Here is a 23472-nt window from a genome sequence, read left to right as displayed (position 1 = left end):
ATTATGTTTCTATGTTCTGAACTCATTGTCCGTCAATGTTTGAACATAAAGAGATTTCTTTTCTTAGAACGATAAACTTCAAAATCCTTTGCTAAATACAAGGAGGATACAGAGTCTGGTTGGCCTAAACATGAACAGATATAAAATATCTCCCATGATTGTCTCCAAATCCCATATTCTGCCCCTACTCACAGTAAAAAATAAATATATTTTTGGAAAATAAATAATACTGTGATGACGTTTTCTTGTGTCTTTAGTTTTCTGAGCTTTAAGTTATTGCTGCGTTCAGCAATAGAAGATAAGTGATTTAAAATAGAAGATAAGTGATTTAAAATGCAACCGCTATGTTAAGGTTAATTTTTTTTTTCTGGCTAGTAAAGGCATTAGCCAACTACAAATTCTTTATCTGTAAAATGAAAATACATACCCTACATTGGCTTCCTGATAGCATTATTAAGACTAATTCATATTTCAAACTAATACTGAGAATTTGTGGCATAGTTGCATAGAAATAATAATGGGAATAAAAAATGTGTACTCTTCTTAGATGGCAAATGCTATTAATTTTGTTAAAAAGATTTAAATCCACTAATAGTTGGATTGCATAAGGACAGATAGAGTCTTTAACATAATATACATTGTTGTTTCAGTTCTTAATAAAAAATAGAATGTACATCTCAAATCTTCACCAAGGCAGATAAGTAGATTTGTTCCACATTCTGAAACTTATTGTGATTTTTTGTGTCTAAAATAAGATTCCTTATTCACTTAGTCCCAGGGAACATTACATAAGTATTGTGCTATGCAAAAGAAAAGCAAATAAACAAAACAAAATCACGTAATGAAGACCTTAATGGTATTTAAAACCCCTCCCCCCTCCAAAATACATGGAAGATGAAGGAAAAGAAGGCAGGAGGTATATAATTTTTTAAAAAGTAAACATAGTATGGTGGGCTTTTCTTTCGAGAAAATTCCCTCAATGCGTGACTTTTTGTACTTTTTCTCTTCTCCGTCTGCCAGCTGAAGCGATATGGCTCCCGCATGAGCTGCTTGTACTGAAGGCTGTTCAGCAAGAAATTCGTGTGAAATCGTAGCATGTGATGCTCCTGGTTGGAGCAGTTAATAACTGGTTAAGCGGCATTTCCCTAAATGGCTCTTTTCCTCGGCCCACCCGTCTCTCCCCCATCCCATTGCTCCCCGGTCCTCAGCAATGCCCCAACTGCCTCCCGGAACCTTTCGCTCCGAGCCCCCCGCCAGCGCCGCAATCCCGCCACTGTATTGTCCTCCTCGGCACCGAGCGATCTGATCCGCCGAGCCAGAAAGACACCCGATGGGGGAGAGAAGCAAAGTGGGAAAAAAACCGACGTCCCTGCTCTCCAGAAGGGAGACCCCGGCGGCGCCGCCGGGCCCTGCGCCCTCCGCGGCCGCCCGGCGCGAGCTCCCGGGCGGGGCGCTGTCCAGCGCGTACAGAGTTAAAGGCATCATCGCAGCCATTAGAGGGAAAAGTTGCGGCGCTGCGAGCCCGGCGAAGTCCTCAGCCCGCCCCACTTGCCCACTCCCCACTTCCCGAGCCGGCTCCGTGTTTGGGAGGGCAGTGATCACGCAAGCCGGAGCGGCGGGCTGACGTTGGACGAGCTGCCAGGTAGCTGGAAGCAGGCAGCCAGGCAGCCGAGACACTTCCCAGCGATTCCAGCCTGGGCTCCGCAGGAAGCCTCGCTGAATCCCCGCCAGCTGGTTCTAACCTTCCAGAATCGCAATCCCTTCTCCCCACAGCCAGCCCTCGCCGAGCAAGCAGCAGGATGTTTGCAGTGTCGCGCCCAGGGCTCTGAGACTGAGCCTGCCATCCACTCGCACGCCTTTCTTTCAGGGCTTTTCGGCTGTTGGCTACACTGATGTGACCCCCCCCTCCCTTTTTGGAATGATGGGGATCTTTTTGGTGTATGTTGGATTTGTTTTCTTTTCCGTTTTATATGTACAACAAGGGCTTTCTTCTCAAGGTAAGTCTTGCTCAATGGCAAATATACATTTGCTTGCGTGTGTGTGTGTGTGTGTTTCCTACACTCAAAAAGAATGGACAGGCAGATAGAATAAGCTTCCTAGCAAGTAACAGTGGGCTTAGACTGTATACATAGTGTTCTGTTTGACGATTTTCTTTAAAGTTTATTAAACTGTAGACAAGCTAGGCTGGAGAGAAAATCTAGCTGGTGCCTGACAATGAGGTGGGCTCCTCGGTGAGCACAAACACAGGGTCGTGTGGTGTGTGCGTGCTTTCTATCTGTGTGCATGCACAGGGTAGCCACTCATGCATACATAATCATCGCAAACATACACAGGGCTGGATATGGGGACTCTCCATTGCCAGTCCCTCTTCCTTGTGTAGTCAGACTAGGCTTAGAGTTTCCCTTTTCTAGGTCCGTGTGACTCCTTCTGTATGTGTGTTTATCAAAGGACAGACTCTTCTGAGGACCCATAAAAAGCCACAACTTGCATGACAAGCAGCAGCAGCCTGCTGAACCCGATTGTTCAGGACTTCGTAGGCTGCAGTGGTCGTTTCAGCACCATGAACAGATCACATCTCTGCTGCCAAAAGACTGCATCACTTCTGCAAGCAGAAATGCCATACTCCTTCTGTCAGCTAGAATAGAAAAGTCCTTTTCCAATCAGAATGTCTCCTTAATAGCTTCCCTGTTTTAGGTATAAATATAGTTTCATTTCACTAGAGATCATTTTTGGGATTTCATAAAACGTTGAAAAGAGACCGTGTCTCTCTTTAAACCGGGGGTGAGGTGAGGGGTGGGGGGAGGAGTGCATCCACCCCAAATCATTTCTGCAGTCCCCATAGCCCTCCTCTCCATAAGTGTGCATTGTGGTTGTGCATTTCCATTGGCCATACAAATCTTTCCAGGACTACTTTTAGGGAACCATCAGCTCTTTGCAAAGTGCCCCTTAGATAAGAACAACCATGTTGGTAACAAGATAAGAGCATTGCATGTTCAAGAAATGCCTTTAGGAGGAAGGAAACATTATATTTTTGTGAGTTTCACCAGGGTTCCATGAATCTTGCAAACTAGCAGTGTCAAGGTTGGTAATGAGAAGGCTGAGAAACATCTCCATAATGACTTCTAAATAATATTTAATCTGAACTAAGCCTGGATGTGTGATCATTACATCTTAAGATGTATGGCAATTCAAAATACAGTGACTTGATGGGAACAAATAAAGGTTAACATATACAGTTTATAAAGTGTGCAACTTGTTTCACTGCTGCAGGCGTGTTTCACTGGTGTTGCTAATAAGCGTTTTGATGTATCAGGAATGTGCATTTTGACAGATAATCATGATCTACTCTGTTACATGAAACATCCAGTTAGTGGTAGATTGTTTAGAAACTTAGAGGCAAGAGATTCTCCTCATATATCAACTTGACAGATTGCCTAAATTGTATCTCACTGACTCTCTCAGTAAATGTTGTGGAATACTGCAGTCTGACAAAAGGTATTTGGATCTACCTACGGGGATCTTGGCTAAGAGTTATTGGCAAGCTTGTTAACCTTTCCATTATCTGGATTTGATCAACAACATAGTGATTTAGGTATGATACCAGAAGTTAGACAGGAAAGAGGCAAAGGAAGGGGGCTGAGGAACCAGACGAAGCCGAGGATGTAAGAGAGGGGTTTTGTTGCTATTTAAGTCCAGGAAAAATGTAGCGAGCTCTCAAGGAAAGAGACTCTGGCAAGAGGGGTGTGGATATTCCAAAAGGATGCCTTTCTGTTTTGCAGCAAAATTTACCGAGTTTCCGCGGAACGTGACGGCGACCGAGGGGCAGAATGTGGAGATGTCCTGCGCCTTCCAGAGCGGCTCCGCCTCGGTGTATCTGGAGATCCAATGGTGGTTCCTGCGGGGGCCGGAGGACCTGGAGCCCGGGGCCGAGGGGGCCGGCGCGCAGGTAGCGGAGCCCGCCGACCCCGCGTCTCCCCTTCGCTCGCCCGGTCCTCAGGGTGTCCGGCCCGGGGCTGGGGGCCGAGGTGCTGCCTGGACACCCCTGGGGACCTGCCCGGTTCTGTGAAGCGAGTGACCCCCAGGGCTTCCAGGGAGGGAAAGGGAGTTTGTCCTGGGGACGCGAAGTTAAAACCCAGAAGGAAGTCCTGCTGCCCAGTTTCTTCCTGTTAAACCGGGAAGCTCCTCCTGCTGTAAGTTCTGGTACTTAGGCAGATGCCCGCCTTGCCCCTACCGCGCTGCCACATCCCGGGACATCCGCGAGCCCCTTTCCAGGACAAAAGGAGGGGGAGGGGAATCGGTGGGCGGCCTCCACCCCCCGCCCCACCCCCTCTCCCTTCTCGGGGCACCAGGCACCATCTGGGACCCCAGCCCCCGGGCTGAACAACCAGAGAACCAGGGCGGCCAGCTCCTCTCACCTCCACCTCTAACAGATACGTGGGGTGTCGGGGAGAGAGGGAGAGAGAAGGAAAGGGGGAAAGGGGAGGAGGGAGAGAAGGAGAGAAGAAAGGGGGAGACCGGGAGAGGCACAGAGAAGGAGAAAGAGACGGAGAGAGGGAAGGGGGAAAAAGGAGAGAGAGGGAAGGGAAAGAGAAGGGAGGGAGAAAGAAGGTAGAAGAGAAGGAGAGAGGGAAGGGGAAAAGAAGGAGAGAGGGAGTGAGGAGAGGGACAGAGAGAAGGGAAACGGGGAAGGAGGGAAGGGAGAATTGGAGTGGGGAGGGGAGAAGAAGAGGGGGAGAGGGAGAAAGAAGGGGGAGAGAGGGAGAGACGGAAGGGGGGTGAAGGGGCTGGGAAAGAGGGAAGGGAGAGACGGGAAGAGACAATGAAGGGGAAAGAGAGAGGGAAGGGGAAAAAGGGAGAGAGGGAAGGGAAAGAGAGAGAGGGAAGGGGGAAAAGGGAGAGAGGGAAGGGAACGAGAGAGAGAGGGAAGGGGAAAAAGGGAGAGAAGGAAGGGAAAGAGAGAGAGGGAAGGGGGAAAAGGGAGAGAGGGAAGGGAAAGAGAGGGCAGGGAGAGAGAAAGGAGAAGAGAGGGAGAGAGGGTAGGGGAAAAGGAGGGAGGGGCGAGAGGGAAAGAGAGAAGGGGAGGGGAAGGAAGGGAGGGGGAAGGAAGGGAGGGAGAATTGGAGTGGGAAACAGAGAAGGAGAAGGGTAGAGGGAGAAAGAATGGGGAGAGAGGCAGAGAGGTAAGAGAGGGGGAAGGGGTGGGAGAGGAGAATGAGAGGGGGAAGGGGTGGGAGAGGAGAATGAGAGGGGGAAGGGGTGGGAGAGGAGAGAGAATGAGAGGGAAGGGGGGAGGAAGACGAGGAGCAGGAGAGAGATGGGGAGAGAGGGCATAGAAGGGAGAGAGGGAAGGAGAGGAAAAGGAGAGAGGGAGGGAGAGGGAAGGGAGAGAGAGGGAAGGGAGAGGGAGGAAAGGAAGAGAGGGAGAGGAGAGAGGAGTAGAGAAGGGGCAGGGAGAGGAGAGAAGGAGAGTGGAGAAGGGAAGGAAGAGGAGAGAAGGAAGTAGGGGAACGGGGAGCGTGGAGGGGACGGAGGGTGACTTGGGAAGAGACAGGAGAGAGGGTGGTGAGGTGGGGAAGGAGAGGGAGAAAGGAGGAGATGAGGAAAAGGAAAATAGCGGGAGGAGGGGAGAGGGGAAGGGGGTCCGAGCGAAGGAGACCTAGTTGAGCGAAAGGCGGCGCCCCTGCAAGCCAGCAAGAGAATCTGGGGCCAGGAGCGCGGGGCGGGACGGCTGGCCGGATGGTAGCCGGAACAAAGGCGCGAAAACTCGTCCAGGGGCACTTCACCTTCACTCACGCCGGCCGCCCCACCCCCAGCTTCCGCGCCACCTCCGGGCGCGCGTCCGCACGGGTCAACCCGCGAAAAAGACCCGGCGGCTCCCGGCCCCGCCTCCAGAGCGCAGCCTCCGCGCGGCAGGGACAGCGCCCGGACGGCCCCGGGGATAGCGCGGGGACGGCGTGGGGGCGGTGCGGTCGGGGCCTGGACAGGGGTGGCCACGCCCCTGGTCGCTCCCCTGTCCCCAGGTCACCCTGACGGCCCTGCCCGGAGCCGCGAAGTCTGTGCTCGCGTGGGGGCCGGTGGTCGGGAGGGCCTGGCGCGGGACTGAGCGTTCGCTCCTTGCCCGCAGGTGGAGCTCTTGCCCGACAGAGACCCGGACAGCGACGGGACCAAGATCAGCGTGAGTGCGGGGGCGCGCCGAGGGCCGCGGGCCCAGGCCCGGGACGCACAGCCCTTCCCTGTCCCCGAGAAGGCGGCTTGCCAGCGCTGCAGGACAGCCGGACAGCCGGGTGCCCCTTGCTTGCCTCATTAGATACATACAAATGGAAGCACGTTTAGATTCCCTAAATAAAATTACATATTTTAGTCACGTAAATGTCTAAACATTCTAGAGAATGTTTGCTATCCAGAGAGGTCGTGTGACACTTTCTTTCCTTGCTTTTTGTAACTTACCTAACAGTAAGAGTAAATACATTGCTAATATCTATTCAAAATTATGGAAACAATTATATTTTAGTAGAAAATAAAACACTAAATAGGAAAATATTTTTAGGGAGAAAAATATAAAGCATCCAACAGGATACTGAAATTGTGATGAAATTAAGCAACTAAATTTTGAATGTCACTTTAATGCATGGAATGTATTTCCAGTGCATTAAATATTTGGCATATATAAATATAATGCCAAAAGCCAATATAAATGTAAAACCATTATAGGAGCTTGACCTATTGAAAATGTAAACTTATAGTTCCACTCTATTGCTTATCACTTTTAATAAGTGTGCGTAAAATTTAAAAAGTGAAAGTCTTATTTTTTTACTATACCTCAAATGAAGCCGCATAGCATCAGTTAATAATACTGCTTCATTTGATAAATAGAAACGATACAGGTATGTAATACAAAAGGAGGAAATCTGTTAAGCATAAACATATTGTTATTATTTGTTTTTAGAAATCTAAAATCCCAATGACCTACATTTTAAAAGAAAATGTATTTTAAGGCTCTTACAATAGCGTAAAGTGGTAGAAGATTGGAGTTACATCATAACTAAAAATGTACAAATATATTGTACACAGAATCTAGTTCTGTGATCTAAATGTGTAATCTCAACATGGAAGAAAAAATGACAAAGATGAAATATCAACCATAAACTCTGATTTAAAACTCATAAAATTACTGACTTTTTAGAATACTTCAATTATTCTTATATCACAGAAACTGTTGTTTTCCTACAATATTAGAAAAGCTTTATTGGTAAAATCTAGTTTTTTCTTAATTATTTTATTTTTCACATACATATATAACTAGATAGATTGCTTGGTGACTATTCTTCCTTCACCCTTCACTTGTCTGCCTATCATCTAAAGGCCAGTAACAAAAATAGTCTCATACATCCTGACCCCTGATGCATACATTGAGAAACATGATTACACACACAACTGTTGATAGTATTACCTATGCCAATAATGCATGAAAGTTAATGAGTAGAAGAGAGTTTTAGACACAAACTGAGGCAGAAAGTAGTTTGTTCCCTGTTTACCCACTGTGTGACTTTGACCATATGTTCTCAACCACTAGTTATTAACTTTGAATTCCCAGGAGAGTTGTTATAAACTACTGATATAAGCTCCACCCTCTAGAGATGCAGACTTAATATTTCTGCATTACTCCACATGCCAGTATTTTTAATAGCACCCCAGGTGATTCTAATGTACGCTCAGTGTTGAAAATCACTGACCCAAACACCCCAAGCCTCAGTTTACTCAACTATAAAATGGGATAATAATATAAATACTCTAGCTACCTCAAACTTTGTTAGGAGATTTAACCCAGAATAAATGTGGAAGTATTCATTTCCATTTTTATAGTATTAGTATATTTATATGTAATTTTATATACATATAAACCCATAGGGTTCAAATGTTGGAAATTATTTGTATATATACCTCTATATGTAAAAACAGATGAGTGCTTCCCAGGTTTTCCTACTGATTTATGGCCTTTTGAAAGCGTAGTGGCCATTAGCAGAAAAAATAACTTTCAGCCTCCTTCATTTCTTTTCTGTATCTTTCAAAATCGACCAAATTCTTGAATCCCGAATGTCTTATGAACCCTATCATTGTTTCAATTATGAGGAACATATGATTATGTACTAAACCTAACTGTTCTGATAAAGATGCTTATATATATATAATATAGGATATATAATATAAAATCATATATCTAATATATCTATCAGATATATGATCTTGCTATTAATCTGGAATAAAACTTATTAGAAGAAATAAGAAAGCCAATTTCAATTTTGAAAATCAAGCCGGTGTTTTATCAATGACATCCCAAGTCCCTGTAGCATAAAGTCCCTATAATGGCATGGGATACATACTTTGAGCAACAAGACTTCAGGTGATATGAAGCTGTACCTCAAGCCATGCCACCCCATGACTAGAGGCAAGACTGCATCTAAAATTTAAGAAGAAAAATGTTAATATCCAAGTTCATTAATAGCACCTTTAGTAGTCATCCCAGTGTGGGGATACAAGTGCATTCTCAATCAAACTCATGACCAACAAAATATTTTTGTGATGTCTCAGAGTTGAGGGGGTTAGTTTATAGCCCACAGGGAAGAAAAGAGGTTGTTTCACCTATAGAGTTGGCCTTATTGGTTTATGCTTCATTGAACTGAGTTAAGCAGGCAGAGGCCAATCCCGTGATGGAAAAATGACGGAGCTGCTACTGGCATTTAGACAATGAGGGGCATGTGGCTGACAGAATCTGGCACTGGCTGCATTGAACTAATTATCCCCTGAGTCTGCAAGTGCAGTGGTTGGTGGAATAGGATAGCCAAGGCCTTCAGATGTGACGTTAAGGAAATAAAAAGCTCCTTCACTATGGCTATGGGGCCATTAAGACCCTTTAGCTTTCCAATATTAGCAAGCTCAGGGTGAAAAATGGGAACAAAATCACTTGATGTAGCACTTTATTTTTTTTTTTACCTGCAATTTTTCAGACAGTGAAAGTCCAAGGCAATGACATCTCCCACAAGCTTCAGATTTCCAAAGTGAGGAAAAAGGATGAAGGCTTATACGAGTGCAGGGTGACTGATGCCAACTACGGGGAGCTTCAGGAACACAAGGCCCAGGCCTATCTGAAAGTCAATGCCAACAGCCATGCCCGCAGAATGCAGGCCTTCGAAGCCTCGCCCATGTGGCTGCAGGATATGAAGCCCCGCAAGAACGTCTCCGCAGCCGTCCCCAGCAGCATCCATGGCTCTGCCAACCAACGAACGCACTCCACCTCCAGCCCTCAAGCGGTAGCCAAAATCCCCAAACAAAGTCCACAATCAGGTATGGAAACCCATTTCGAGCCTTTTATTTTACCACTCACAAACCCTCCACAGCAAGGTCAGTCATATAGAGTAGACAGATTTATGAATGGTGGTTTTTAAAATTGGAGACCTAGTTCAGTGCAAATGATTATGAGAGGTGAGCGCCGAGCTTACACCGATTCACTCAGAGCTCAAAGCATGTGGGTGCGCCCCGTCAGTCCCCTAGTGGTGCTTCATTTCCAGGGCATCTGAGAGCTGGACTCTGGTTTTTATCTCTTCTGTATTTACACATTATAAGAACAATAAATCATGTAATGTTGGTTACATTACAAATGCATGTTCATTTTCTCTACAGATTTATGTATCGATAATGACCCAAATTAAGAGGCTTTCACTTAATCAAAATGTAAATGAGAGAGACATGCCATATCATGCATTTTCAGTGACCCATAGCTCTAAGCAGGACTATTCTCCAAGGGCTTTTGATTTTGAAGGAGAAACCTCAGCTGCCTGTGATGATGATAATGGAAGGACGGAGGGGGGGTTGAAGACAGTAAGTGGTGCAGAGATAAGGCAACTCCTCTGTGAATGTGCCTTCCAGGCCAATTTAGAAGCTTAGTCACAGGATTCTGAAGGCAGCTGTGCAAGTTAAAGCTGTTCTGAATGGCATTAACGTATGCAGTCATTCAGCCAATGGAAACGCGTGGAAGTTTTAACCTTGATGTGGGATAAAGGCTTCGTGGAACGAGCAGTACCCTGCGCAACCCCGCAGCCATCCCGATTTCCTCAAACACATGACATAGGATGAAGGCAGCACAAACATACCGACTTTATCCTTCTTTAGGTTTTTCCCTAAAGAAGTATTGATGCTACCATCAGTAATGGAAAATTATATTGCTAATATTTAAGGTTTCTTCAGCCATTAAATTAAAAAGTCTGATTACTTCACCAGGATGATTTCTGAGATCTCATCTCATATCGTCCTGAATACACACACACACACACATCTCAGAAATCATCCTAATCAAATATAGACTTTATATATATCAAATATATATATGCATGTAGAAATACATATAGGTATGTATCTTTAAGTCCTTGCTTGTGAACAGTGCTTTTAAATGTTTTTAAAATACTGTATGCCAAAATAGGTTTTCTCTTAATGCTTTACTTCCTAATGGATGTGATTTGCAGATTTGTAGGGCACTTGGATTAGGGTTCTCTGAGTTTGCCCTGCCTTATAATGTAGATGAGCAACTCTCCTGGCATGCCTTGGTCATTGCAATTTATGTCAGTCTGATGAATAGATGGCTTAGCCTCTCTGAAGCCCAATGTGTGTGGATTTGTCTAATTTTTTTCTTTATCATCTTTTCTGTTTTCCAAATTAAAGGACAAACTAATATAGCTGGAACATATATGTGTGTATCCATACACACTAAACACACAGGTATATGCTAAATTGTAATGATAATCAAATGATGGTTACAACTTTGTGACTATTATTTGAGGAAGATTTAATGTCTTTGGAGTGATTTTCCCCTCTTTCTTCACATTATCAAAAAAGAAGTTAGACACTACAGCAAGATTACAGAGTAGCCTAAGCAGACAATTTACAACCTAATTAGCAAGAACTCCAAATCATGGAAGTAAAATTGTTAATATTATCCTACATAGACTGTTCCAAGTTAGATGTCATCAATCTGTTCGGCAGAATAAAATCAAACAGATTACCTATTCCAAGTGAAGAATTCCAAGGATAGAATGAAATGCTTTATCTATTTCTAGAATATTTTCTTAGCTTTTGGGGTTTAATAATGCAATCTCAAAATATCTATTTATTTTATTTTAATATCTCTTAGTGCTGTGATTAGTGCTAAATGATAAACTCTAGATCTCTTCTAACAATTATCAAATAAAAATTACTGTTCTGTTTGCATCCCATTGCCAGCCTTGCTGTCAGATTCAAAATTGCTTTTTCTAGAGTTAAAGGTAGAAGGAGAGAAAAAAGTGACTCATGAAGTCTATATTCATTAAAAGTCCTGTTCACTAAACATATCTGCTTATATCAGAGTAACCTGAAATATCTCAAAATATTTAATTTCAATATTTCCAACCAGTGAATACTGGATAATATTTTTATATACTTCTATCGACATTTTCTAATTTCTATTTCAGAAGCTGGGGCAGTCCAGCCACTCACTTTACTTATGTGTAAGTTCCTATACTTGCACAATTATTATATATGATTCAGTATCTGGGGTGGATATTTATATATTATATTCACTGTAATACCCACATCCTGATTTATGATTTTTGCTTTACAATTTTCAGATTATATTCAAATAAAGCTTATTTCAATACCCATGCTTCATTTATTCATTCATTTACTCACCTTCCATCCCTCCCAGGAACTCACATACCAGGCACAGGGACACAAACATGGAAGACACACTTCTTCTCCTCAAAGAGTTTGTATTTTAGTTTGCAAGAAAACAAAATATTTGTACATTCCATTTATCATCCATCTTTATTTCATTATTCTATGAAAGGCAAGATGTGGTGAAAGCACAAAAATCAAAATCTTGCTTTTGGAAGCCAATAGCTATATTGTACTAGCCTTTTATCTTTTATTGTTTGATACAAAGAGGCATCCTTCATCTATGGTATATGGGACACTGTCATCTCTGTCACAAAAAGCTGGCCTGTTTGGCCCTTTATTTTCATCATAATCTTTGACTTAGTTGACTAAATTATTTAAACTGAAACACTCACCTCTTAATTGATACTATTTTTCTTTCAAAGAATTTCTGTTTTTATGAAGGAAAACATATTAGCTGAAAATAATTTTATATAAAATCTTCAAATTTTCATACAATTAATTTAACCAGTTTTTCTAGAGCAGAGATTTACATGATAGAAGAAGATGGAAAAGATAGTCTATGACCATCTACCTATCACAAGATAAAGCTAACTGTTATTTAATATGGCTAGTCCCATACCTTTTCCAGATATTTTCCAAAAGTTTTTGAGCATGTGACTTTCCCCTCCCACTTAAAATTCTTTTTTATCTTTGTGAATTCTTCACTTGTAAAATTATTTGAATTCTACCTCCATTTCGTAATCAGCAATTAAAACAAAATAATGAAGCAAAACGATTAGGCAAACAGATAAACAAAACTTGGCTTTTACAATCCCTTTGAAGTCTGCCATCTTCAATTGTTCTGAACACTCTCCAGTTTTGTGTACCAGGACCAACTTAGATCATATCAAACCCACTCCCTTTTGCCCACTTTTTTTGGCTCTATTTACAAGAAGCTTTTCAAGAGAAGATGCCAATAAATATGATGTTATCAGGAAAGCAATACATAGAGTTAGAAGCAGAAGAAATGTTCTATAGATGTTCTGAAAAGGTGAATTCCTGCTTCTTGCTGGAGAAATCAGGGAGGGAAACCTGGAAGAAGGGACTTGGAGGATAGGGAGAGTTCATACAAGCAAATATGGAGAAGAAAGACCTTTTGGAGAGGAGGGTGGCACCAAGCACAACTGACTGTGGAAGTCCCAGGATCTTGACCAGGATGGAGCGGTTTAGATCCCTCTTCGCAGAGAACACAGGACTCAATGCCCCTCCACCATGCGCCCAAATACCCCTATATACTAAGCCATTCTCTACTTGTTTCTTCCTGTCTCATCCAGTATCTTCAATCCTTCCAGAAGTCAAACATCTCCACAGACCACCTCTACTAGTCCTTCCTTTCTTCTCTCTGTCTTCACTTTTTTCTACTGACCCCCTTCCCACCTTCCTAACGTCACACAGAACTGTGAAGCAGCTTCCTGCTCCTCTTCCCCAACCTGGCCATGGATCAACCCCTGGTGTGTAGAGCTGTGTGCTGGCTCCTCCAGGTAAATTGCCCAGGTCGCTTGCACTCCAAAAACTGTCATGCAAGTCACTGGTGTCTCCTGCTTCCAATTCCCCACCCTCTCACATCTCGTCCTTCCCAGTCTCTAGGCAGCCTTTCTCCCTCGATCACTCCTTCCTGACACTCTTACCTCTCTTCTCTTTGCAGGCTGGTCCCCTATTTACTGGCTTCTAGCATTCTCCTCTCTCCTTTATTGGCCTCCTCCCTGACTAAATTCCTCTCTTAAATATAGTTCTTTTCCCATTGTCAACTCCCTGATCTTCTCATCCACTTCCACGGTTTTGACTGCTAAATTTTCTTAGAAAATTGTTCCAGTCAGCTTTGTACTTCTGACTCATTTCTGTAGATCCAGACTCATGTTCACTTTTGTCCCCAAAGCATCTACATATATATCCTGCAAGAACTGTGGCAGAGTAAGGATGTCTGCACACTTTTCTCCATCCCACCCATTGAAGCCTATTTTCCTTCCCCTGAGCATAGGCTGGCCTGTGACCACTCGCCCAATAAAGTATGAAGAAGGGAGCTGTGCCAATTCTAGACCTATCCTTTACAGGGGCTGGCAGCACCTGCTGAGCCCTCCTGGAAGCCAGCCACTGTGGAAGCAGTGCAGCCACCTTACTGAGTGAAGCCCAGCCAAGGCCCTTGGTGTGCGAGCCTGGAAGCAGCCTCGGGCATCCAGTCACTCCAGCCTTCCTCCAGCCACAGCTCCAGCGGCTGTCTCATTGCAGCATGAGGGAGCCCAAGCAAACACTGCCCAGCTAAGTACAGACAACACGCAGAACAGAGGCAGATGATGATCTCCTGTCATTTTAAGGCACTAGGTTGTAGTGAGGTTTGTTTCATGATGGATACCCAGATCAGACATCTAAAACTCAAATATTCAAGACTGAATTTATCTTAGCTTTCTCACCAAAAAGAAATGTCTTCCTCCTATGATCCCAAACTCTTTTAATAGCATTCATCACAGTCATTGGTCTTGAGGAAGCCTTGAAAATGTTATCTCTTCTGTCATCTGCCACACTGAATTGTCCTAGTAATTGTCTCCCTAAAACATCCTTGAGAAACTGCATCTTTTCTGTTCTAACCAATACTGGTTTCATTGTCAACACAGGCCCTCTTCACTTTCCTCATCTAATCCAATGTATTCCAATAAGAATTTCTTGTTTTAACTCTAACACAAGGGACGTATCACAACAGAGCATGTGTGAAATGATTATTATTTTCAAAGTGCCAACATTAGTTTTTGTAGTCTAACTCCAGCCTTGTTTCTTCTGAGTTCCTAATCTCATTCAGTCTTTCCATTTGGTATTGCCTGAATGTTTTCAGATATTTTGTTACCTCTATGGCTTTGCAAATGCCGTTTCCTTTGGATGAGTCTTTCCCTATTTGCTGAGTTCCTACAAAAATGCAAACTCCTTTGTTAAAGCTTTCTCCTTTTCTCTTAGTCAGAATTGGTTACTCATCAAGTTCTCAGCAATTTGTTTATACTTACTTTGAAGCCCTCACTGTGCCTTGTATTGTTGAACCCTCAGTGCTCAAAGTTACACATTCTGGAAAACCTCTTAGTTTTAAGCAAACTAGGACAGTTGATCACCCTAACTATAACTTCTTGGCTACAAGTATCATAGCTTGTTTTTGCCATTCCTCTATGTGCCCTGAACAAGTGGGGCTCATTTTCTTATTTTTTTGTATAATTATGTTTTCATAATTAGATAATTTTGCCACTACTCTAGAACTGATCAAGACTCCCAAACAGTGTTTCTCAAAGTGAGTTGTGCAGCCTACCTATGCCAGACTCATCAGGGAGCTTATTAAAAATTCATATTCCAGGACTCCACCCAGTGCCTACTGAATCAGCATCTCTGAGTGTAGAACCAGAAATAAGTATGCTATGTTCCAAAAGTTAAAAGAATCATTAGCTTTTTGAAGTTTTTCGGGGTAAAAAAATTTTCTTCTTATCATTTACTATGAGATATATATCTATATGTGTATCTGTGTCATGCTACAAAATACTTTTTTTAGAGGCTCCGTTCTGTTGCTCTTATTGTTTCCAGTGTTGGGATGGACTTTTGTGAAGCTGTTCACTCCTGTGATCAACAGCTGGTATTTGTAAGGAAACTGGCTACGGTGAAGGTGGTACTTGTGTCTCCACGTGTGGAGTCTGTAGTAGCTCAGAAGGAATGCTGATTCTCTGAACTATGAAATACAATTATTGTGTGTTCACCATGATGTGAACCTGACTGTTAAGAGGCAGATGCTGCAACAGCTGCCAGGAGCCCAGAGTGGCCACTTTCAGCAGGATTGATCTTAACACGGGATGTCAAAGCCGTTGGGAGGAGGGAGGTGAGGGACTCAGGGTCTTTGCAGGGAGAGTGCTTGTCTCATTTAATATGTGAGTAAATGGTGCACTGCTTTGAGGTAGAGTCAGTCATATAATTCAGCCCTTACTGCTGATTTTTGTTTAAATGATCCAACTTGGCTGCTTACACAGGTTAAACTAATTTGATCATTGTAATTCTATCATATAAATGGCAACTATGTAAATCAAGTGTCTATGAATAAGACGAAAAATAGATATAAGGGAATGATTTGGATAATACAGGCCAAGGAATCTGCTAGGGCTATATTTGAATTATGTAGATTAAGAGTCTATACTGGTTAAATTCTCCTGCAAACCATATTTAATTTTACTCATTGAAGTTCAGAACTATTTGGGCCTATAATATCAAGGTTGGATGGGTTTTTCCATTCATAACTGGCCACACGAAGGCTTGCTTGTGACTACTAGTTCCTCTGTAATTAAGGAGACATGAAACGGAATTTGCCAGTGTTCTAAGTTCTTGACTCAAGTGATTCCATGATGTCTGCCACTTCAGGAAGCCACCAGAGGAGCAGCTTCCTGGCTAGATGGCCAAAGTGTTGAGAACTTGCTAGAAAGGTTTCACTCTGTTGGTCACAATAACACACACCTTAAAAGAGCAAGAAAGGTCAAGAGATCCTTCTTTCAAGGACCACTTTTGCCACTGATAGGCTGAACCAGTGCCTTCATCTGAGCAGCGAAGGGGCGTAAATGAGCAGGGACACACTCCTCAGACCTTCTGCCTCTTGGCTCTGCCTACTCATTGGTAGAGGCACTAGTGCACAGCGGTTAAAGAGGAAGGCTGCTTCACATCTCAGCTCCATCACTCACAGCGCTGTATGTCTGTTTCCTCATTTCTTTCTTTTTTTTTTTTTTTTTGTCGTTGTTGTTGTTTTGAGATGGAGTTTTGCTCTGTCTGTCACCCAGGCTAGAGTGCAGTGGTGTGATCGTGGCCCACTACAGCCTCCACCTCTCGGGTTCAAGCAGTTCTCCTGCCTCAGCCTCCTGAGTAGCTTGGATTACAGGTGCGCACCATCACGCCCAGCTAATTTTTGTATTTTCAGTAGAGGTGGGGTTTCACCATGTTGGCCAGGCTGGTCTCAAACTCCTGACCTCAAGTGATCCACCCTCTTTGGCTTCCCAAAGTGCTGGGATTGCAGGCGTGAGCCACTGTCCCCGGCCTGTTTCCTCATTTCTTAAATGAGAACTGTACTATAATCCTCACAGGGTTTTGACAATTAAAGGAAATGATGTACATATGAAGATTGACACTTAATAATCCCTGAATGAATGGTGACTAGTTGCTGTAATAATATGACTATTATTGCATATGCTTATATACAATTATCAGCAATGAAATGAGTAGAGTTAATGGTCTTTACCACCTGGTTCTTCTAGGCAAATATCTTCCTTGCTGGTTGTGTGGAAGTGATGGGTTAAGGAAGGAAGACTAGATCTCCATTTCCGGCTTATGTTTTATGATTTATAATTTCAGAGCTTGCTTTTTTTTCTTCTGTCACTGTGCCATTAATTGATGATAAATTTTCCTCTAAATAAGCACAACATATTGCCACCAGCTGTCTTGTCCAAAGTTGTAACTAGATCTTTATTGTAAAACGTAATAAAATTCCAAAGGATTTTTAAGCATTTAAACTGCAACCTGAATAAATAACAGGTGTTCTAAAGCCACAATTATACAAACTGGTGTTCATCTTAATTAAATTCAAGCTTTCAGAAAAATTTTCTGAGTTTTTAAAATTACAAAGTAATTAGCAATACATCTGAAAACATAAACAAGTTAGAATATTATGTAAAGCCTTAAAAAGAGACAAAAATAAAATAGGAATATAAATTAATAATGAAAATTTCATAGTTTATGGTACCAGGTAGATATAGATTTGATTCCTAGATTTGCTATCTACCAGCTTGTTACTTTGAGTGAGCTGCTCACAAAATCTCTCTGAACCTTAAAGTCTTATATGTAAAACTGATATGGTAATACTTATCTGCCAAGGGTCATTTTCAGCATTAAATGAGATAATGGATTTTAAAAATCTAGGAGAGTAAACCTAGCATGTGAGTGAGCTCAGCAATGCCTAGTTCTCTACCTCTTTACCTACCAGATAGGAAAATATGCTACAAAATAACTATTATTTAAGAGGACAATAAAGAAACAGAAATATGAATAGAGATTAAAGAAAATAAAAACAAGCCTGGAAAGCTTGAAAATTATACAAAATAATATCTAATTTTAAAATGTAACAATTAAAGAAGGATTTATTTAATTAGTAATGCCAAAAGGAGACATATGATCACAGTTTACAATATATATCCAAATGAACGCCAGTTAAAGAACCAAGCAGAAAAGAAAAATCAAATATAGGAAGATTAGCATAAAATAAGATACTTGTGGCTTTGAAGGTTAAAAGTTACAAAATAATTTGCAAGTGAAAATATTTTGCTATAACTTTAAAATTTTATTTAACTAAATAATATGTAACTAAAAAGTAAAGCATCAAACAAGGAAATATTCGTGTCTAATACTTAGGAAAATAATAAATGTCAATATTATGGACGCTATGATTATGTAACCCACTCCTATTCACTCCTAATCAATCCTAATAGAGATATTAAAAGTGATCATATAATATGAATAAAATTAAGATAAAAGTATAAACTTAGGTCAACCTTCTACATAACTCCAATACCAAAATAGAAAATATTTTAGGAATAATATTGAATCCTCAATAGTAGCAACAAGTAAAAGATATAAAATATATAATCTTTTTTTAAAAAGTATGGTTGCAAATAAGTAGTATGAATATGAAGACCACTAAAACACTTCATTGAGAGAGTTTAGGTTTGAATAAATGAGTTACAATGCTATGTTTGTGGATGGCCCATCTCAGAATTGCAAATATGTCAGGTTTTTCAGAAGTATTTATAGATTTGATGCAGTCCCAGTCAAAACCCCTCATCATTAAAAAAAAATTGACAGATATAATCTTGGCAAAAGTTTTCTGGATCAACAAGCATCATAAAGGTTACATTGAATCAGACATTCTGCTACATTGCCACTGGCATGGTGAATCAGTACTTCCCTTGTGAAGGAAAATTTGTCAGGGAAGAGTAGTCACAAGGCTTTAGATTGTACAGCCCATATGTCCCTGAAATTATACTTCTGAGAGGAAATTCCAAGGATATCATAGTGAGTCATGAATTGCAATACTTACCATGGAGTTTTTCATACACCTGGAAATACACAGATGACCAAAAGGAAAGTTAGCTAGTGAATGTGTTAAAGCATGCAGTGAACATTAAGCAGCCTCTAGAATCATATTCTCAAAGAATGTTTAGAGACATTAGAAAGGATTCAGTACATAACATCACATGAAAAAACATAGGATACAAAACTTTAAACTGAAAAAATATATAGCATACAAAACTTTAAATCAGTCTGAGCCACGTGCATAGAAAAATTAAAGAAAAAAATGTACAGCAGTCAATGTAAGTTATGATTTTTAATTTTTTATTGTTTTGCTTATTTATAACATTTGTACAATGATAATGTATTACTTTGTTATAAGCAGAAAAAGAAAATTTAAATTTTTTCCAATTAAAAAATTAAAAAATGGTAAACGGTTGTCTCATGAGAGAGAAAATAAATTAGCAAACACATAAAATATTTCAACAAATAAAGAGAAGCAAAGTAAAATAATGGTGTATAATTATAGAGTTCATGACAAAATCTTAAAAATATCTACACATGTACATATATGTACCTAAAGTACTGTTATGAAAATGGTCGGTACTCAGAAATTGCTAGTAGCATTGAAATTAGGAACTTTGTATTTTATTATATCTTGTTTCCTGGAGGCTGGGTGAAGAATCTGACCATCAAGTTAGTCTTGTTTTTCTAAGCAAATAGGTGTGATCTTGATGAATTCATATTGATTAAATAAATCAAACACATACAAGTAAATAAAATATCATGCAATCATTTTTCCTGTCAGTGAGATGACTCACACAACCCCCAATTCCAAGGGAGATCAAAGTGAGGAGCAATGCATTGTCATTAGGAGTATCAAGGGAAATCGGACACAGGAAGATTTATAAATGAGAATTATGTTTTACTTAATGCAACTGCTTCACAACAGACTCTGAGAGAGCATTTTTGCATGAATTCAGAATCCTATAGGTATAAAACATACCTGATATAGGTGAAACAGTGCTTGAATTAAAGCAAATAGTAAAATCTAGGAATTGTGATTTCTTATTCCATGAAGCTGACAAATATGAAGCTGTAGAGAAAATTTTAAAGATGAAATTAAGTTAAGCAGTTTTATTATCTTCACAGACAAACATTTTAATGAAGTTAAATAATGCAGTGAAATACTTCAAATTTTAAAATGTAAAGGTATCAAGCACTGTGCAGTGAAGGGCTCTGTTATGAGATCAGTGTTTTTCTTGCTTCATTTTGATGGCTTCTGTTACAGACACACCGTGAGGAGCCTGTTCTTCAGCCATGTATATAATCTTTTATCTTTAGTTTTTCTGATTAAACAAATTCATATGCTATGAAGGCAATTTTCTAACTTCTAGCATTGTGAATAGTTAATTTGAAAAATCCTACATTTAGGGATTAAGCAGTAGAATCACAACCACTAAACAGAAAAAAAAACTTTAGAATTTAAAACCTCACTCTATTTCAAACTATCTGAAAATATTATAAGGGTTGTGAAGATACGAACTGTGTCTTGAACTTTGGGTGTTATTGCAGCACCTAGCATTGTGTTTAGCATGTACTTAGAGTTAAATGTTTAGGGATAGAAAATTACATTTTGGTTTATGTATAGTGCAAAACACTTCTGAAGATAATACCACTGCTAAGAATATACATGAAGTTTAATGTAATTTGGTGAATGTTTAAGAAAACAACTCCAGACTGCCTATGTAGCAATGATCAGAAAAGATTTAAAAACAGCCCTTGGACCATCCTTCATTACATATTCGTGATGATAATATTAATTTATTTAAAATGATATTTAAAGGCAAATTATGTCTGGGAAGTTTGATGAACAAATTCCAGGCAATGGCTTACTTCTGTCCTTTTATTTGTATATCTTGATAAATGAGATGTGAATTTTAAAAATCTTGCTTCAAATATTTGTAGTTACTTAATGCTGGTAGCCAAGAAGATAACTTCTACTAATGAAGATAATTAATAAAGCATTCTAATTAAGAAAACTTGAAATAGCTAAATTAAGGAAAAGGGTAAGGCCACTGGCTCAAACTTGGAAAATATATGGGTAAAATCTTAAGACATTTCCTTGTGTTAAAACAGGTGTGTTTTCTGAAGCCATATAATTTATGCTTTTGTAGGTCCTATTGACATTAGGTCCTCCAATAATTCCTTCCTCAAAGTCAGACATTAATAAACCATAAAAATTAGTTTTTTAGTTTTTTGTTTGTTTTTTGTTTTTGAGACAGAGTCTCACTCTGTCACCCAGACTGGAGTGCAGTGGCATGATCTCGGCTAACTGCAAGCTTCACCTCCCGGGTTCAAACAATTCTCTGCATCAGCCTCCCAAGTAGCTGGGACTACAGGCACGCACCACCACGCCCAGCTAATTTTTATATTTTTAGTAGAAACAGGGTTTCACCATGTTGGCCAGGATGGTCTTGATCTCTCGACCTCGTGATCTGCCTGCCTCGGCCTCCCAAAGTGCTGGGATTACAGGCGTGAGCCACCACTCCCAGCCTTTAGTTTTTATATTTATAAATCATGGCTATATCTTTATTTTTCAATTTACATAAGAAGATATGCGGAAAATGAAATCACATGTTTGCAGCTATGTTTCTTTCCTTCTTTCTTTTTCTTCTATTTTTTTCACTCTGAGTTCCTCAGTTGCCATTTCTTTAAAAATATGAGTTGTTTTACCTGCTTTGATGAGAGATTTTTCTCTGACAGTATTGGTGATGGAGGTCTATAGCAACATTCAAAGAGGGCATGGATAAGGAGAGGTATTCTTTATGTCACCAACTGATGAGCGATTTTTCAGATATTTAGCCAAACTGACCTCTGTTTCCTCAACTCACGAAGTTATTCTTTTCTCTGCCCTTTTCAGTTAGTAGTCAATAATGCTAGCTGTGAGGCACTTCTGTTGGCTTCCTAATTCAGGGCAAGCTGTCCTCACTGAGCCAGGCAAGGGCTCTGGGTGCATGATCGCTGAAAGGACACCAGTGCACATGGATGCCATTTGTCTCCATTGCATTCCCCAACTTCAATACACTTTCTGAAACCCTTAGTCAAATTTAGCACCATTCATGATCAGGGCAACAAAACCACATATGGAATTCCTAATATGGAATTTGTGATTATTCAAATAAATTAAAACTACCTATGTGTGATTAATAAAGAGAATGCTAATGAATAATGAAAGCAGACAGTCAGGAAGCATTTTTAAACTCTGCGACTAAATAGTTTCAAACATTTTAGCAACACTTGTCTATATACCAGTAAATGTAGTACTAATTATAAATCATTCTTATTTATGCATTTAAGCCATTATTAAATATATGTGGTATTAGAATTTCATTCTTGGAAAGGTTTCTGTTTGTTTTTCCACCAATTTATATTGTTCTCCTTTGCATTTTGCCAAAGCCATTCATATCTCTATATATTTTTAATAGGCAGAATTGAGAAAGTATAAAGTTTTCAGATATGAGGAATTGCCAGATGAAATTATGATGCAAATATTTGTACCATCTTAGCTCTAGAGTCAAACAGAAACCGGATTTGAGTCTCACCTGTACCACCTACTAGTTGAATAAACTCCAATAAGTTACATAATCCCCTTCAGCTTCAGTTCCCTATCAGTAAAATGATTATGGTTACCTCCTGGGATCACAGCCAGAGGTAAAGAAATCATAAGTGTTCAAAATTATTAGCAGCTTCTATCATAACCATCATCCCATCTGCACAAAATCAGTTCTTGCTTGAATGGGTGTGCTACCATGAAAATGTGCTGTTTTCAGATGTGCCGCGTCCCCAGCAGGAGGAAGGCAGCGTGGCTTGCACGCATCCACTCTTCAGTAGCTGCAGGAGGTAGAAAGGCCTGACAGCTGCAGAGCAGGGTTCTAAGCAACAGGAGAGAATGGTCTCTGGTGAATAGAGTGGCACCCATGCACCCTGTCCTGTAGACCTGCGTTCATGTTCAACTTCATTCTCCCTCAGCTACAGTAAGAGCCCTCATAACTAGAACAGAGCTGTAAATTTGCTGACTAAAGGAAAGCAAGAAAGGGAATTTAAACAGCTGCTACCAGCATGCCAGGGCACACTAAATAGGCAATTTATGTATTAGGTCAAAGTGAAGCACATTTCTTTTAAAAAACAGATTTCTGGAAGAAATTGGCACCGGACATGTAAGCATTCTAATAAAAAGATATTCTTCTCAAAAAATTATGGGGTAAAATCATTCTATTATTTGACCTTTCCCCTTAAACGGTGATTTAGTATGTGCAAACCTGAATAAAAATTTTATTAGAAGCTAGCTCAGTTTTTCTCACACAGCGATTTTCATTTCTGAAGCTGGCACCTGTAATGAAAGAGAAATACGTAGAAGGGCCCCGTCTACTCGAAGAGCTGTAATGGACACTCAGTTCTTCATAAGCTGGCCTTCTTCGCAGACAGAAAAGTGTTTGACTGTTGCTACTTTTACTGTTGGAGGATTTCCATTTTTAGGTTTGTTATGAGCCTCACTAATATTCACTTTTACAAAACAAAGATTCTGGAGTCAGACCATGCAGCCACAGTGGGGTGACGAGTGGGGGTAGAAAATGTTTTCTTTCTTTTTTCTTGCTCCTTTTGATT

At 40.7% G+C, this 23472-nt stretch overlaps 1 protein-coding gene across 5 annotated transcripts in view; it reads left to right on the top strand.

Annotated features, from left to right (window-relative positions):
- The first annotated feature begins 1500 nt into the window (after positions 1 to 1500).
- The window catches only part of VSTM2A (V-set and transmembrane domain containing 2A), a 33494-nt gene continuing 11522 nt past the window's right edge, over positions 1501 to 23472 (top strand). For 2 of the 5 annotated variants that reach the window (XM_054496476.2, XM_054496477.2), the window contains exons 1-4: positions 1503 to 1997; positions 3780 to 3946; positions 6125 to 6175; positions 9006 to 9342. In XM_054496476.2, the coding sequence (XP_054352451.1) occupies positions 1919 to 1997; positions 3780 to 3946; positions 6125 to 6175; positions 9006 to 9342 (634 nt within the window). In that variant the 5' untranslated portion in view covers positions 1503 to 1918. Of the gene's footprint in view, positions 1998 to 3779; positions 3947 to 6124; positions 6176 to 9005; positions 11688 to 23472 lie in introns of those variants that run through there. The other 3 variants (XM_054496474.2, XM_054496478.2, XM_054496475.2) reach the window with 3 other exon arrangements.

Source organism: Pongo pygmaeus, chromosome 6 (genome assembly GCF_028885625.2).
Source record: "Pongo pygmaeus isolate AG05252 chromosome 6, NHGRI_mPonPyg2-v2.0_pri, whole genome shotgun sequence".
Taxonomy (NCBI): domain Eukaryota; kingdom Metazoa; phylum Chordata; class Mammalia; order Primates; family Hominidae; genus Pongo; species Pongo pygmaeus.
The sequence above is the reverse complement of the archived record's forward strand: the minus strand, read 5'-3'. Positions and strand labels throughout refer to the sequence as shown.